We start from the raw sequence: 18681 nt of genomic DNA on the forward strand, positions 1-18681 counted from the left end.
TTAAGAAGACTCAGGGACATCAAAGACTTAATCTGCCAGCACCCAGGCTCTCTTGCTGAGACCCACTGACTTCTAAACAGGTTTGGAGTCCTTTTGTGGTGTTTTCACTGTGTTACTATGTGTGTATGTACAAATACTTTACACATTGCCTCTGCTATAAGTCTGACTGCTTGCGCCAAGCTACCAGGGGGTGAGCAGGGGTTATCTGAGTTGTGTATTTACATTACCCTGACTAGAGTGAGGGTCCCTACTTGGACGGGGTGTAAACTGACTGCCAAATAGAGATCCCATTTCTAGCTACACTCAAGTGACTTTTAAGTTCTTGTGGAAGAATTGGTTTTAGATAGACCCCTCCAGTAACTGCTATCAACAGTAGGACTGTAGAAAAACCTGTACTCTGACATCCTGCCACTCAAATAGTTTAATTACATTTTTTTCTCTTTTGATCTCCGTAACCATTGAGTTATCTCATGTCTCATTTTTGTTAATAGTTTATTGGTTTCCTTAATGTCATTCAGTATTGCATATTTTTCTTTCAAGAGAATGTTTTAGCTGTATCTGTTGTTAAACTCGTACATTATAATTTTCTATTTCATCCAGCAAAGTGTTCATCTCCTGAACACGCTGTTCTGTTTCCTGTGACATATCTGGAAAATATGTAGGATGTAAATCCTGTTTGTGACTTAAATACTTCATTATCTCTGTTTCTTTAAAGTATACTTTCTTTGATTCAAAACTTAGGGAGGATAATAATATTATGTGTGCTGGGGTGTCTGTCCTTGGTTCCTGAAAGGGGATTTTTTGAGCTCTTGCAATAGTTAGCTTTTTCAATTTTGCTTTCGTGAAATGTAGGATTAGCTCGTTGATTAGAAATTATATGTATTTTTTTTATAGACATGCTTCCTTCTGCTCCCTTGAGTATCCCAATTCATCACAAATTTTGTTTTCAGGTTTGATTTTCATTCTGACCTAAAAATGTTTTTTTTTTCACTCAAAGCTGCAGATGTCAAGCTGAATTCTACTCCTGAATCTGATTCATACTTAGTTTACTATGAACATTTATTTATTGATGTGCCCATTAATGGTCAAGTTGCACAAGGCTGCAGAGTTTAAAATTTTAAATTTCAAAGCAGTTAATCTATAATATAAATATAAAGAGAGGCTGTCATCAGTAAATGATTGTCAATAATATTCACACTTGTGTAGAGTAAGTCAATCTCAACAAGCAGCAATGTTATCACTCTTGGATAACAAATGAAAAGTAAACTCAGTTCATAGGACTCTGTAATATGGGAATTTATATTCAGATTACTCATTACAATGTTCTCTTATTTTTTTATTTCTCCACAGGGTAGGATGTAAAGAGTTCTTGAGGGCACTTATTTCTGTTATTTTTAAGAACACCAGTCTTTTTTATCTGTCAAATATACTCTGGTTGGCCAATCCTATTTGATCTACTTAGAGTGGCTCTTATGGAACATGTATTTTATGTTTTGCAAACATGAAAAAATCTGAAATGCCACCCACATTTGACTCAAGACATCTCTGTTTTCCCACAGATATAATAGATACCATGCATTGCTGGATCCTGACCATTCAACATAAATGTCCATTTACCCTGAAACAAAAACACATGACTACATTCACTCATTCCCACTTATATTATTTTAAAATGAGATTGTGGCCTATGTATGCAGAGCTTGCCTACATGTTGTGCATCTAAAGCTAACCTCCCTTCTTTAGTGATATCAGTATGAGCATGATCAGTTCCAGGTTTTTGTTGAACAATTCCCTTATCTATCTTAGCCTTCATCGTCCTTCTTCTTTCCTCGGTGTTTTCTAAGAAACTCTTTTCAACAGGTGTTAGTAAGCAGGTTAGGTTATTATGGTGTGCATACACTGTGCCAAAGGTTAATGTAGGTTCAAAGAACCCTCTTACTAAAACTATGTCATTATTCTTAGCTATTTTACTCAAATATCTAATTATGGGGACAAAAGAAAACCTGCGGTCAAAATTTGAATAGAAATATTGAATACTCTCTTGATTATAGAACCTTGTAAGTAAAAGACTGCAAGTTATGCCATAAGTTAATGGCAGACTGCGGTATGAAATTCCCATCTCAACAGAGGTTGGAATCTGCGTACAGACATAACAATTTCTCGCATCCATAGTGCCAACATACTCTCTCAATAACCAATAGAAGACATTAGAAGAAAGCTCTTTCTCTTTGTGTAAGTATTTTCCATCTTTTTAAACCTATCTATTGCTCACGGATTAAGAATTAATTCTGATGATATAGTAGTTGTATGTATAGCTATGGTATGATTGGTTCCATTCGAATCAAAGACAATCAGACTCACAATCAATAACAAACATACAATGGCACAAACAATTGACAAACCAATATTGTAAATTTACGTCTTCTGTTCTTAGTGTGTTGTTTGCTAAAGTTTCCCATGGTCTGTAAAGAATCAAAAGTAAAAGCAAATTCAAAAGAATGGCTATGCAGCAAAAATCCCCCCAAAAAACAAAGGACAACAATTTTCAATGCTTCAATTTTCAATCTTCTATCCCTCATTCACACTTTCAGGACCCTTTGTTAAAGTTCGGAAGAAGTTGTCAAAATCAGTTTAGCAGCCTATCAAGTCAGGTTATCAAAGTCTTTTCAGGTAAAATTCAACAAAATCTTATCTCCTTTCATGTATTAATTTCCACTAAAGTCTCATTTCACTTCAAGTACCAAAATATAATCCTGAAATGTCTCTTTGAAAACTAAAATTTAAAAATTCTTCTTGCTGTTCGTTGGCATTTGCATATGCCCATTCAGGACCAGAATATCGTTTATTTGCAACTCTTTTCTTTTTCAGTCTTTGACCACGGTTGACTTCTCTTTCACTCAGATCTTCTTCTCTGGTTAAATCATCTTCTTCCTGAATTGGTGGCACCACCTTAATCTTCCCTGTCTTTGTGTTTGTCTCTGGCAAGATGTCACCTTTCTGTTGTTTTCTTGTTAGTGCTCTTTTCATAACTGGACATGAATTCTTCTCCTTTGACGTTTCTGCAACTGGTTCAGGGGGAGTCAAACCCTCTGGACTTGGATCTGTCTCAAATCTTTTTCCATTGGGGTCAGTCACCTGTTCAGTCTGGTTGTCCAGACTACCTTGTGTAATCAATACCCTTCTCTGAGCGGGTTCAGTCTAGAGAGGTTCTTGTTCTCTCACTGTTTCATTTGCGGATGATTGACCCTCATCTTCCTAGATACCCTACACCAGTGGTTCCCAACCTTTTGACTTCTGTGGACCCCCACTTTATCATTAATGGAACCTAGGGACCCCCACTGAATCATCATTGGAATCCGGGGACCCCCACTGAGTCATCACTGGAAGCTTGGGACCTAATTTGTCATTACTTTTTAATATTTTTTCATTTTCTAAGTAGTCACGGTCACCCTGAGAAGGCTTTGCGGACCCCCAGGGGTCCCCGGACCACAGGTTGGGAACCACTGCCCTACACTTCGTCTGACACAGGAGTGGGTACGTTGACTGGAGTATGTTCTGGCAGAGTCTCCAGTTTTTCTCTTTCTCTTTCTTGACCTGGAATATACTTTGGTGCAGGTAATCTCAACAGCGCTTCTTCTGGCTCTGTTGGTTTATTTACTTTTTCGAGTGTGACTTGCATGGATCCAGTTTGAGAGTCCTGCACACTTTATAGTGTAGTTATTATTAATATAATCTGGTAGGGTCCTTTCCACCGTGGTTCCAAACACGATTTCCTCAAGTGCTTTCAGATCAAAACCCAATCACCAGCTTTAAGGTTGTGTCCTTGAGGTTCTTGAAGTGTGGTAGCTTCCACCGGATAAGCAAAAGATCAGACCGAAACAGCTAGACCTTTGCAGTAGTCTAACACCGTATCATCTGTAATGTTCACAAGAGCATTTGCAGGTACAGCTGGAAATCTCATAGCTCTTCCCATGAGGATTTCATGGGGCGACAGTCCTGTTTTCTTGTCATGGACTCTTCTCATTGACATTAGAACTAACGGCAAAGCATCTGGCCATTTCAAATTTGTGGATGCACATATTTTTGCCAATCTTGATTTCATAATGCCATTCATCTGTTCTACGAGTTTTGATGCTTCTGGGCGGAAGCTACCATGAAGTTTCTGCTCAAAGTTTAAGACTGAATGTAGCAACTTAATCACTTAATTGTTGAAGTGGCTTCCCCTATCTGATTCCAAAGAGACTGGGAAACCAAAACATGGAATTAACTCTCTAAGTAGTAACTTTGCTACTGTGAGACTGTCATTTCTTCTTGTAGGATAAGCCTCAGTCCAATGACTGAAAATGCACACAATCACAAACACATATTTTAAACCAGCACAGGCCGGCATCTCAATAAAATCCATTTGCATTCTGCTGAATTGTCCTCCAGCCATGCCAATATGTACCATATTGACCAATGTCCCTTTCCCAACATTCATTTATTGACAAACAATGCACCTATGACAAATTGCTTCGGCAACCTGTCTAAACTTTGGATTAAGCCAATGCTGCTTGAAACAGTGGCCCATAGCATCTCCACCTATGTGAGCTTGTCCATGATAGAATCTGGCCATTTGAGTCAGTAGACTGTTGGGCAATACTACCTTCACTTCTCCTGCAATCCACGCATCATCATCTCGCTGCACACACTTGAGCTTCTGCCAGTCTCTTTTTGGGAACGTTTTCTTTGAGAGCCTTTAACTCTTTTAAAGTGTCAATAATTTGTATGGTAAAACTCGCATAGACCTCATCATTTTCAGGCAGCTATTCCCAGTTTCCTTTGAAGGGTATGCTGATCAATGAGCAGAACTTTGTGACTTGATCTACATATACATTACCCAATGACACATAATCTTGTGATCTCTGATGTGCACTGCATTTCACCACAGCAACCTTTTCGTGCATTTGAATTGCTTGCACCAACTCATGAATTATCTCACCATTCCTTACTGGTGAGCCAGAAGAGGTCAGGAAACCTTTCTATGACCATACTTGACCAAAGTCATGCACAATGCCAAGTCCATATTGACTCTCTGTGTATATTGTCACTTTCATTTGATTTTAAATGTGGCAGGCTCTAGTAAGAGCTACCAATTCCGCCACTTGTGCAGAAAACACTCCTCAAGGCCATGAAGCTTCCAAAATGCCAGTATTTGTACATACTGGATATACTGCTCCTAATGTGCCCACATTATTTCTCAAGCAGGAATCATCAACAAATATAATCTGGTCATTTTCTTCCAGGCAAGTATCTCTAATATCGGCTCTGGGTTTTGTGCATAATTCCGTAATTTCCAGACAATCATGTTCTGTATCAGCCAATTCGTCACAGAAAACATTTTCAATCGGGGGTAAGGTTGCTGGGTTAAGCACTGTACATCTTTTTATTGTAACATTAGGAGACCCCAAGATTGCCGTCTCTTATCTGGTCAGCCTACAGCTGGTCAGATATTGTGTTTTAGACCTGGTAAGTAAAATCTCACTTGATTGTGGGACTATAATAGTGAGAGGATAACCCATCACTACGTTCTCGCTATGAGCGAGGCTCTGATCAACTGCTGCAATAGACAGCAAACATCCTGGTAAGGCTGGGGTGATTGGATGCAAGCGGCTGAAAAATATGCCGCTGGGCGATTTACACCGCCATGAGTCTGAGTCAAGACAGACAAAGAACATGCATCACGTTCACGACAAAACAGTAGAAAGGGTTTAGTGTAGTCAGGCATCACTAAAGCTGGAGCTTGACAAAAACTTTCTTTCAGATCATTGAATGTGTCATACAAGCTGCATCCATCGATACAGGATCAGAAACATCTTTATGAGTCAGTTTCTGTAGTGGTTTTGAAAGTACCGAAAAATTCAGGATCCACTGGCGGCAGTAGCCAACCATTCCAAAAAACATCCTCACATCTTTGTGTGTACTCTGTATTTTTATTTGTAGAATTGTAGCTGCTCTCTCTCTGGAAATTTTCCTTTATCCCTTTTCAGTCAGATGACCCAAGTATTTTACCTCTTTCTGACAGTACTGCAGTTTAGCAGGGGACACTTTAGGTTCATTGTTGCAAGGAAATTTAACAAAGCAGTTGAATCATATTAAACCCTTCTTTTGCCTTGGATGCAATCAACAAATCATCAATGTATTGCACCAATGTTGACTGATAAGGCATCACTAATGATTCCAAATTATTTTTCAAGATCTGGTTGAAAATGGATGGTGGCTCTGAAAACCCTTGTGGGATTCTACACCAACAGTAGAACTTGTTCAGGAATTTATAACAAAAGAGATATCTGCTGTCCTCATGAAGAGGCGCGGAAAAGAAAGCTTGACATAGTCTATCACAGTAAACCATTCAGCATTGCATGGGATCTGCTGAAACATAATCACAGCTGGATTTGGTACAACTGGACAACATTTGACCATGATTTAATTTAGACGAATTTTCCCACATGCTTTTCGCAGACCCATTATTGGTGAGTTACATGGACTGCTCAACACTCCTTTTAAAATTTGTTTCTCCACAAACTGTTCTGTTAATGGTTTCACACCCTCAATTAAATCAACAGTCAATGGATATTGTTGGGTCAAAGGGAAATATGCATTTGACCTAAATGTGACTTCAACTGGTTCTACTCCTTTTATTAACCCAATGTCCTTCACTGAAAGATCCCAAACTTTAGACTTAACAGGCTTCTGTAAATCAACAGGAAGATATTTCACTTCAAAAACTGGAAAGAAACTAATCAAAGGAGCTTCCCCATTCACTGGCTCATCAAAACTGATCAAAGGAAAGTCTTCGAACACTGACTTATTGCTGACAGCAAGTGTTGAGTCATCCTCATCATCACTGTTTGTTTGAATGTCAGTATCTTCATCTGAACAAGTAATTGAGCATCTTGTTTTCCAGAGTAAATCCCTTCACAGTAAAGACACAGGACCTGAATCACAAACCACAAACTTGTACAAACCTTTAAAATTGCCAATTTTAACCAAGACTGGTTCTGTAATTGGGTTTGTCAAATATTGATTAGCAACTCTTAAAATCTGAACTGTCTTCCCTGATAAAGGTAAATATGGAACCTCTGCTGATCTCACTGTCGGGCATGTAGCTCCAGTATCAATCAGAAAAGAGACTTTGGGACCATGCACTTTTCCGTTAACATAAAGACCTTTCAGATCCACTTCTAAAGAAGCAGCCATCATAAATTCTTCCTCATCTGAACTATCTGACAGACAGACATTGTTTATTCCATTCTCACTGTGTAAAGGAAATTGATGTACTGCATTATTACTCTGGTTCATTTTCTGACTCATGACCACTTGAGAAAGCATTACCTGTTGCTGATTTATAGGAGATTGTGGAATATGTAATTGTCTAGGCATTTGAATTGGTTGTGGAGGCACCATCTGCACTTGTGGCTGCATCTGTTGCAATTGGGGTACTTGTACGTGATGTACCTGTGGTTGTACAGTTTGCATAGGCAACATGGGAAGTAAGGGTTGGAAACCCTCCATCAGATTTATATTATTCTGGAAATCTGAAATTTGGCCTCTCATTCTTGGTCCTCTCATATTCTGAAAAGCATTGACACCATTCATCTGTTGAACAACACCTCCCTGATTTATCATTGGATTCTGCCTTTTCCAATGTCCGACAACTCTGCAAGTGTGACAAGGAAGCAATTTCTTTCCCTGCGACCCTCCATGTATCATCACAGAATTCAATCAATACCACGATTAGCATTTCCAAGCCTTCGACACAGTATGTCACCACACCCTTCGCACATGCCTCTTCGATGCCGGAATTCGCCGGACTGGCTCACCTCCTTCCTCTCCGAAAGAACCCAAAGAGTTTGCCTCCCCCCGTTCCGGTCAAAGGCCACCAAGACCATCTGAGGAGTCCCCCAAGGATCCTCATTCAGCCCCACCCTCTTCAATATCTAAATGGCTCCGCTCGCCAACATCGTCCGATCCCACGGCCTTAACATCATCTCCTACGTAGTCGACACTCAGCTCATCCTCTCCCTCATGAAGAACCCCGCAACCGCCTAAAACAACCTCCACACCAGACACCACGCTACCGCCAACTGGATGAAAGCAAGCCACCTCAAGCTTAATTCAGAAAAGACCGAGATCATCATCTTCGCCCCCCACAAGTCAGCATGGGACAACTCCTGGTGGCCGGCCACCCTGGGGTTGCCCCCATGCCCACCACCCACAAAACCTCGGCTTCATACTACACTCTTCACCCTCCATGACCCAGCAAGTCAACGCCATCTCGTCCTCATGCTTCAACACCCTTTGAATGCTCCGCAAGACCTTCAGGTGGATTCCCGTGGAAACCAGAAGAATTGTCACCCAAACCATTGTTAGCAGCAGACTGGACTACAGCAACGCCCTCTATTCGGGAACAATGGCTAAGCTCCAGAAAAAACTCCAGCGCATCCAGAATGCCTCAGCACGTCTCATCCTCAACCTCCCTCATCATGAACACATCTCTGCCCACCTCAGGGACCTCCACTGGCTACCCATCAACAAAAGGATTGTTTTAAAAATCCTAATCCATGCTCACAAAGCTCTCCATGACACAGGACCGGCCTACCTCAATGACCGACTCAATTTCCACAATCCGACACGCCAGCTCCGCTCCACCAACCTCGCCCTCGCAACAGTCCCCCGCATTCACCGTACCACAACCGGCGGCAGATCCCTCGCCGCCAAAACCTGGAACTCCCTCCCCGCCAACCTTTGTATGACCCAGGACCTCCTGACCTTCAGGAAGCACATCAAGACCTGGCTCTTCGAGCAGTAGCACTCCCCTCTCTTCCCCAGAGCCTTGAGACCCTTCTGGGTGAATAGTGCCCTTAAAAAATTGATTGATTGATTGATTGATTTCCCATCACCATTCCTCCACGCCCTCTACCTCTGCCTTGATTTTGAAACACACCACTTCCTTGCTGCTGCTGTTGAATTGGAAATCCTCCCTGAAGTCCTGATTGTGCTGCCTTCATCTACATCACCATTGCCTTTTTAGGCTGCACCATCTTCAGTCTGCCACAATTTGGTGCAGGCAGCCAGGAACCCATGCAGTTAGCATAAGTATAGAGCCTAGCTGCCTGAACTGAACATAAAAGTTTCTGTAAGGCTGACCTTTGTTCCTTTGTGCCCTCCGCCCTTAAGGATGAACTGCTGCTGGTACCTATCCATCAAATTCTAAAACGGGTTCTACGCCATGATGAACATGATCTAGTTCATATTGTAATTTACTGATTTGTTGTCTAAAAAGTGTTACCTGCCAAGTAATCTATGTACTATAAACATCATTTTTTAATTGTACACTTTCTTTATCTCTAGGATTTTTTGAAATAGATGAACTGAATCATGAAGACAACCATCATTTTCATCCTACTCCTGGCAATTTGCTGGGCAAAACCATTTCACCAACGAGGATTATTTGACTTTATGCTTGAAGATGAAGGTTCAACACCAGATATAGGAGAGGGTGAACATGAAGTATTGCCTCCTTTTGTGCCAGTTGGGCCAGTGTGCCCATTTCGGTGCCAGTGCCATCTCCGAGTTGTGCAGTGCTCCGATATAGGTACGCTCTAAATCAGTATATTGGCAAATGTTACCATGTAATTGCATGTGTATTTAGAATTTCTAATGTAATTATCTTCACTTTAGCTTCTCAACCTCAATTTGTGAAAAACATTCCGGGGCTGTAACATAATCCCGTGTTTTTGCACTGCACTGGCACAGAAGAGATCTGTGCATTTTTGTTGTCTTTAGCGCATACATTCAATTGAACTATCTTTGCGTTAGTGCGTGCTTTGTGGCCAACAGAGCTCAGAAAAACAAAGAGGAAATTAGTTTGCTATATTTCTCAGCTTTGTCATCAGAACGTGCACTAACCCAGAGATATTGTGAGTTAATTCATGCACTAAAGACAACAACAAAAATGCACATATTTCATGTGAGACAGCACAGTGCTGAAAAATGGATCATGATACTGCATTATGTCATCAATGGGTAGACTGTTTAATGGATTTGGTCACTGAAACTCTATTGGACTTATTTATTCTTTGATCAACTGGTTGGTGACCTATATTCAACAGATATTCCCAGATGTGGGATTCAGGTCTGCTGTGCCATACAACTCAAGTTACCCCTACTGTCAAATTCAAACTAGGCTGAAACCGGCCTGGGGTTGCTTGTGTTCTCATCTGGAGGGGCCCTTATCTGCAGTTCAGGATGTATTAAGTCCATGAGGACCAAGGTTAGTACTGATTTCTCCAAGGTGGGCCTCTATTAAGACTGGCACAATAGGTGAAAAGCAATGGGTCAGAATGCTCTACATAGTGATTTTCAGTTGTTTAGACAATTGGTAGGCATTACTCCCAACACCTTTGTTATGTTTAATGTAATGCCTAATTAGTCAAGGATCTGCCCATACATGTGTCCCTGGTATCCCTGCCACAGGATCTAAACTGTAACCCACTGGTAGGGTCTAACATGACCTAAACAAATCTGGGTTTCATTATGTTGCCTTCTGGAGAGGGACACTCCTAGCAGTTCCGCATGGACTGGATGGACTATTCCCATGAGTAACAGGGTTAGTACTGATTTGCATATCATGGGTCTGAATTGGACTAATTAATGAAAAGCAATTGGTTGGAATATTACTCAGAGTGATCGCTAGTTGTTTGGACTATTTAGAAACATTCCTGTCATCACGGTTTGTGTTTTTGAAGAAAGAAACTGAATTAAAATTAGGGAATTAAAAAAGACGCAGAAGCCATCAAATCTTGAGGAAAGGCTGGACACAAAACCTACCTTAAATCTATATGGAAAACAGATCAGTCGGACCGTGGCCCATCTGCCACGGTCATAATAGGGAGGTCAGACCGCCCTGTCTGCTGTGGTCTGACCGCCATTGCGAGTGTGGCGGTCCTGAGACCGCCACATTCATAATGAGCGCCTTAGTCCGAATGCAGAAATCTTCACTGGGCAAAAGCTGGGTGAGTGACCTTCCTTGGGCACAAATTCTGAGTTTCTCCTTTTCATAACATTCCCACTCAAAGTCACCATCATCACTGGGATCTCATTTAATGGCTATCTTTCCTTGTGGAGCCGCTCTCATCCACAGCCTGCTGCCTTGCATCGCTAAGGATTTTTCACTTCCATTTTAGAGACTGAGGGGGTCATTCTGACTGCGGCGGACGGCGGTCGCCGCCCGCCAAGCGGTTCCCGCTGAAAGACCGCTCCGCGGTCAAAAGACCGCGGTGGTCATTCTGGCTTTCCCACTGGGCCGGCGGGCGACCGCCGAAAGTCCGCCCGCCAGCCCAGCGGGAAACACCCTTCCCACGAGGACGCCGGCTCAGAATGGAGCCGGCGGAGTGGGAAGGTGCGACGGGTGCAGTTGCACCCGTCGCGAATTTCAGTGCCTGCAAAGCAGACACTGAAATTCTTTGTGGGGCCCTCTTACGGGGCCCCTGCAGTGCCCATGCCATTGGCATGGGCACTGCAGGGGCCCCCAGGGGCCCCGCGGCACCCCCTACCGCCATCCTGTTCCTAGCGGGAGAACCGCCAGGAACCGGATGGCGGTAGGGGGTGTCAGAATCCCCATGGCGGCGGAGCGCGCTCCGCCGCCATGGAGGATTCTCAAGGGCAGCGGGAAGTCGGTGGTACACCGCCGACTTTCCGTTTCTGGCCGGGGCTGAACCGCCGCGGTCAGAATGCCCAGCGGTGCACCGCCAGCCTGTTGGCGGTGCTACCGCCGACCTCTGCCATGGCGGTAATTACCGCCAGGGTCAGAATGACCCCCTGAGTCAGAAAGTGACAGTTTCAACCTGGCAAAACCTGGTTTCTGTATTCAACCCACCCTTATCCTGAGTACCCTTTAATCACACCTAGGTCTCGGGTGAGGCAACCAGATGACTGAAGTTTGAGCTTCATGTTTTTGGTGCTATTTTCATTTAAAATTTAAAGAATTCATATCTCTGGTCCCTCGTATTGTATTTGTTTTGTGTTGGTGTTATTTTGTTCACCAAATTATTCTCTATTTTTATAAATTAAAGTGGGATGTTTATTTTCTTATGCTTTCGACTTTTTAATTGTTTTTATACATCTAAATGCTTTACACATTTTCTTAAATTAAGTCTGTGCCATGGCTATGACGGGTTCAGTTTAGGTTTACTTTACTTGCTCCTTCACTGGATCTAATGAGAGCAATGATATTACTACTATCCACTCCAAATAACAATCCAGTTTCTTACTAGCGGTTACTGGAAGGAGTTTTAAATATGTGGAGAAGAGCAGACTCAGGATTTCTTTAGTTTTAATGAGTTGGCAGGTTGAGTCCATCATACATCACAGATGAAAACTGGGTAATTCCTGGATTCTGAGAAGCGGCATTGTAAAAGTGACAATACCCATTTGTGAGAATGGAAAATGGACCCCCCTTTCCCATCTGGGTAGTAAAATCATCCATACTTAGGGTGCATATAGTCCCTCACAGCAATGGTCCCAAGTGTCATTTCAAATACTGTAGCATGGATAGCTATATCCTTGATTCTGACTTCAGTATTCACAAATCTATAAAATCGCTTATCTGGAAACATCAACATCCGTGTCAATTTCAAATGATTTTTCTTTACTTAGAGCTAAGAAACATGATGCCCATTATGTAAATATAGCTATGTTCTGAATTCTCATTCACACTAACTAACTGCATGCAAAAGGTTTGCTGCTTTACCATTACACCCTCAATTTCCTTGGTTTTTAGGAAATGTTGTTTTTATCAACCTGATCTGAACTGTCATGATAATTTCCATTATTGACAACAATGGTAAAGATGTTCCCTAGAGCACAGATTAACAAAGGTACATTTACATTTGTAGATGTACTCACACATAAATCTTCTACTGTACCTAGTTGTAAATCTACACTTTCATGCTATATGCAATGTCAGAGTGGAGATTTTGTCTTGTGTATAGACTTACATATCTCCATCCCTTGTCAGTGCTGGAATGGGCATTTACTATTAATAACTTTAAACACTTGGCAGAACATTTGTACCAAATTAGAAATGTAATGATGGAAAGGTATAGGAGAAGTTATTAAACTACATTATTCTTTACAAATTACTAAAACATATGTTAGTATAAAATATTGATGTAAAATAATGTAAGATATTCATTATTTACTAGAACTATTAGAAGAAAATGTTATAGCACATTAATGACCAACACTCTGTATGGCGGGGGCACCTTGGCTAGCTAGTATTAAAGGTTGTGATTGTAGACACACAATGAATATATTCCACCTTACACAAATTATTTATCTCCCAAGTTTCATTTGTAATATTAAACACAAAAAGAAGTACTAAAGTCACAGAAAGAAAAATGCATGACAGACTGGGCCCTATTAGAAAATACGATTCAACATTAGCTAAATGTAAAAATATCAAAAAGGCCTAAGATCCATGATAGCATGGTACACAATACCTAGGGAAATCTTGCTACTTTTACCTACTGTATTTAACAAAAACCCTATGCTTTTAAGGCTTCTTGCCAGTTTCAGATTATCAACATATTTAACAAATATGTTTTGAAAAAAATACTTCACCCATGAAGTTCATAGACATATTTACAAGTAAATCTAAAATGCATCTTATATCCTCTCATGCAAAATAAAATGCGTAGATGAGTAAAAAGAAGTAGCAATCACCCTGTGTACCACCCAATATTTTACGTTTCAGAAAGCATTTATAAAAATAGGGTATAACATGGAGAATAGATCCTTTATGAAAAACATTACAATAACTGGCTTGCCAATTTAAAATGATTGAAAAGGTTTACTGTAGCGTCTACACCAAGTAGGATTAATCAGGATTTTAATTCCATCTCACAATACGATAAAGAATGAAGACTTGTAGAAACTTCAGAAACACAAACATTTTCCACAAACACACACTTACCTTCCTGCCTAACAGCCGTGCCATATTATAACCATTGAGATATCTAAAAAAAGAAATATATGGTCCACCCTTATTCCAGCACTTCTGAAACCCATGGAATCTGCTCCCCAGGCAAGTCTGTAGCTTGGACATCCATTGATTTCTTGTTTCACTCCGTGACCTCCCTATTCCTGTTTTGGCAAATCAGACACATTGTTCAATTCAGGTTATTTCTAGAGAAAGAATGGTAAGTTGATGTTCTGTGTGGTCATTAATATTTTTTATATATGTATATAGTATGTCTAGGTTGAACGAAATGTATTACCATATTTTTGTATCTTAAAGAAGTACAGTATAACGATTAAAGAACCTGGTGTCTAATTATGTTTGTAAAAACATTTCAAAACTCTCAATAAGGAGAAAATTAATCAAACCTATTTTCAATGCGAGATAACTGGGCTGAAATTTACAAAAGATGTCAATGAAGCCCATTGAGGCCTTTTTAATATAAAGCAGGACGGAGATGAAACTACAGGTCAAGTTCGGAGTAGAGAAGATCAGTCCAGCACTGGAGAGGGAAGTAGCGCTCATTGGAAAGTCTGAAGAAATGGCGCTCAGGAATGAACCCTGAATACTTAAATTCCCAAATGGACAACTACACAAAACAGCTGCACTGAACAGGTGAAGGGCATGATCCTTAGCTTCAGGGTGCACATCCTAAAAAAAAGACACAAAGCATTATTTAGAATGGATGCACATACTCGTGCTTTAGGTTTATTTCACCTCATTGGCATAAGATGTCTGTTTACTAGCACATTAGAATGGCACATATTCCCATATGTGCATCCTTTGCACTTGTCTCTAACTGATCAAGAGTAACAGGAACTATCATAGACTCGTCCACATCCTCAATTAACGTCATTGGCTATTTCTAACCATCCATGTTACTTTCAAAGTCATCAGCAGCTCCTGCAATGTAGTAAAGCCACTCATTACAGCTTGGGAAACAAGATAAAGCTCTTCAATGAGTATGCAACACTTACTGCAGCAACCTCATCTGGCTTGAAACTAAAGAATTTAAGAATTAGACAACATGTCATTGATTGGGTGTCATGCTCCTGGGTTATAGATCTCCTTCCTTACACAGACCCTTCAAGCTCCCTCTTCTGGAAGAAACTGAAGACCCTCCTATTACATCAACACCTCATCCAGGTGTAAGCGTTCAGGTGATGGACCTCAGAATGTCACCCCTCCTATGAATGCCTTGCCTTTTTCCCAAACGTTATACAGTGCTATAATGCTGTGCAGCTAGGTTTGCCTGTATCAGGCCCTGGGCCTTCATGCATTCAAATTGCCATCATATCTAGACACTTCCCTGTTGATCAGGTATTTGAAGAAACAGCTGTCTCACAGCCACACTTAACTTATAGTTGGGGTGAAGGGAATGTTGAATAATATTTGTTGGCAGGTAAAAGCACAAGGCCAACTCAAGTGGCCGAAGTGGGAAACACTGATTGTCTTACCTCCATCTATTTTTCCTTCGGTCATTAAACTCATCAAAACTCTTCATCTGTCAGTGACCATGATTGCAACTGAAAAGTGACGGATGGCTTAAAATCAAGCATGCAGGAGTCATGGGTAAAGAACTTGGCACTCTCGAAAAAACTCTAGAAAGCGACTAGAGCCAGTTGTGTTGTGCAGGAGGCAGTCTTTGTTCATCCAGCATAGGGTTTATCAAAGTAGAGCTCAAGGGAACTGCGAACCTATACTCATATGTTACAGAATTTGAACCCAACCAGAAGAGTAGCAGATCCCACATTTAGGATTTCTTCTTCAGACTGGTTGCCTTATGGAAAAACTCATAATTTGCAGATGCTAAATGCACAGTTCTGATTAGTTTTGGTTCTGGGTGTATTCGTACAGACACATATGAGGCATTTAGGGAAATGTTACTAATTCTTCGTCTACTCTCTTAAAAAGTGTACAGTGTCATGCTCTTGGGTCACTCTCTGTGGGCACTTATAGATAAATAATAGTGTCCGGACAGTTAAGTCCATACCTCTGTTCATAATGTGGTTGTAAAGGGGCTGATGAAGTTTCTCACCAACATAAGGTGTAGCAATTATACATTTACATTTTGAGTTGGTCGTCGGATTAAAGTGTTAGTTACATAAAATATGTAGAGGCTGAGAGACATATATTGTAACACTCACCACTACTGATTTCCCAGGTCCTTCAGCTTAGTCTGCAGTAGTTATACATGTAGCACACCTCAGTTAACAGCGTTGCATATATATTGCTTAAACGATAAATGTATTTGTTCGGATCGCTGCATTAGTTGTGCCAGCTGACCGTACCATGACTCTACTGTAGAATAAATTGAGAGTTTAGCTTTTTCCAACATTGACACAGAATCTGAGATTTCTGGGAAACATATTACTCAAGTTAGATGAGGATGCCAAAAGCGCACCAGACAGTTTCAATTAAGCATCCCCGCAGGACAATTTTCTCAACAACTGATATGTGACTTGGATGAAGTAATGGAAAACAGCTTTTCTGTTAAAAAGCAGAGCTGCCATTAAGTTGATTAACTTCCAGCTGTCAACTGCAAACTGGTACGCATAATTACTTAGTAAAATGAGAAAATAATAATTTCTTTACATATCAGTTTAAAATTAAATAGAAATTTGCACCATATAGCTTCGAAAACTGCATATTTCCCCGAAATCAATTATGACATATTCATAATTTTAAACTTGCATTCATCTTGGAATCTGAATTTTGTAACCAGAGCCAAGTAAACACTCTAGAATGAATGGGAACTGCTCGAGCAGAATTGGCACCCCTAGTAAATGAACACTGCCAAGGTTATCAATAGTAATATAGTACTAATACCAGGTGCAAATATCGATAGGTGGAATCAGCTTTGGGAGTTTATTTTTTAAAGGGAGTGAAGAGATTCCCAACAGGCAGGAGGGGATCTGGAATAATGCTTGCCCGGGTCAAGTTGGCCTATGGTGCGATCTAGCACTGCCGGAGGGCTGGTCGGACAGGTCAGTGCGTGGGCCGTTTTCTTGGCTGCTTGTAGGCCTGTTTTATGGTCTAGTGGGACTGTTTTTTTTCTGGCAATTAGCACAAACATTGCCTGCAGGCAGCACAATTGCATGAAGTCGCACACGCGTTGCAAGACACATTCGAAATGTGTCTTTACAAGTATAAAAGGGCCACTTGTATTGGTTCCTTCGTTCATTATGTAGAGTTTCCAATTCAGCCTAAGTCTGCTCATGCTCTCCTGCAAGTGGTTCTCTACTAAGAGATGCGTTCCTGATTTGTGGTCAGTGAATAAAAAATATCGACATTGTTAGTACTGCTTTCACAGTGGACTCTTGAGCTTCATTATTAGTAAAACAGGATGCCAAGTCCTCACCCACAGTGTGACATGCTTTATCATGGAGTCCTCTCCTCAACCTAATACAATCCTGTGATTGGTGATGGACACCGAAACATTTAGGGTGCTCTTTCCACTCGAGCTAGTGGTATCGGGCAAAATAGGTCCATTAAAGTTAAAATTGCTTCGTAGTAGGCAAAAGTTCTCCTAAGTGTTATGCAGTGCCGAGATGCGTGTAGATGTATGTGTAAGGGCATGGATGCACCTCGGCTTCTTTGCTGAATGATGTGTTAGAGAGATCTTCCTCTCACTGAATCTGCTCGGAAGCAGGACTTTACCAATGTTCTTTCTTCTCGTAAAGGGCCACCCCAGTTCAGCCTACCAGAATGACCTTGAGCTGCAGAACTATAATCAGACTGATTTCAAACAATCACCAGTTGGTTTCTACCCGGCACTGTACATGTAAAGTCTGTTTTCCATCAAATTCACTGAGAAAGGGAAATCGAGTGTAGAAGACAAAATGTAGAGAATAAGATGCTGAGGAATATATCCTTAGCGAGACAGAGAACCGCTCGTAATGACTTCATTCGAAACCCGGTCACCTGATCGCAGTTGTGGCCGATGTTAGCTTCGGGAGCAAGAAAAGATCTCTAACAAAGATGGCTTGTGAAAAGAGGGTAGAAAGCACATCAGAGAGAAAACGTAGCAAACGAGGTAATGTTTAAATTGACAGCAGAGGAATCATAATGCAATTGTTGCAATTTTTTTAAACTGCTTATTCCTGACCAAGACTGTGTACAGGCATGACCAAACTTTCACAATTAAACGAAACAATACAGTGTGTTTTTTAAAAACCCTGCTTACACACCAATGGTTTGCTTTCATTAGAGGTTTAGACGTGTTTGTCTTTATTCTAACTAGTATATACTTATTAGCACTCTTGTCTCTCATCATAAAATATTTGGTCTAAATCTTCACTACTATCTGACCCTTTTTGAGCTGTATTTTGCTGACACGGAAACTGTACAAGTATTTATAGGAGGTTGTAGTATATATAAATGTATTGTTGCCAAAACTGGTCACATGACAAATTATCGAATTATTACTTTGTGAAAGTGTCACATTAGGAAGGGAATGCAATACATTGCATGTCCTAGTCTGTTTGTTTTTACATTGACATTCTTACCACTTATTCAACTACAGGTGGATATATAACCTCGAGTAAAAGTCTTTGAACCTAACAGATAAAAATATCACCACACAACATATTTTGGCAGCACCCACTATCAGCTACATG

At 40.9% G+C, this 18681-nt stretch overlaps 1 protein-coding gene across 1 annotated transcript in view; it reads left to right on the plus strand.

Moving 5' to 3' along the window:
* DCN (decorin) overlaps positions 1-18681 on the plus strand; it is a 197189-nt gene that overhangs the window by 35660 nt on the left and 142848 nt on the right. Inside the window, exon 2 of the mRNA XM_069228797.1 lies at positions 9394-9637. Coding sequence (XP_069084898.1) covers positions 9421-9637 — 217 coding nt within the window. The 5' untranslated portion in view covers positions 9394-9420. The remainder of the gene's footprint in view (positions 1-9393; positions 9638-18681) is intronic.

Source organism: Pleurodeles waltl, chromosome 4_1 (genome assembly GCF_031143425.1).
Source record: "Pleurodeles waltl isolate 20211129_DDA chromosome 4_1, aPleWal1.hap1.20221129, whole genome shotgun sequence".
Lineage (NCBI taxonomy): Eukaryota > Metazoa > Chordata > Amphibia > Caudata > Salamandridae > Pleurodeles > Pleurodeles waltl.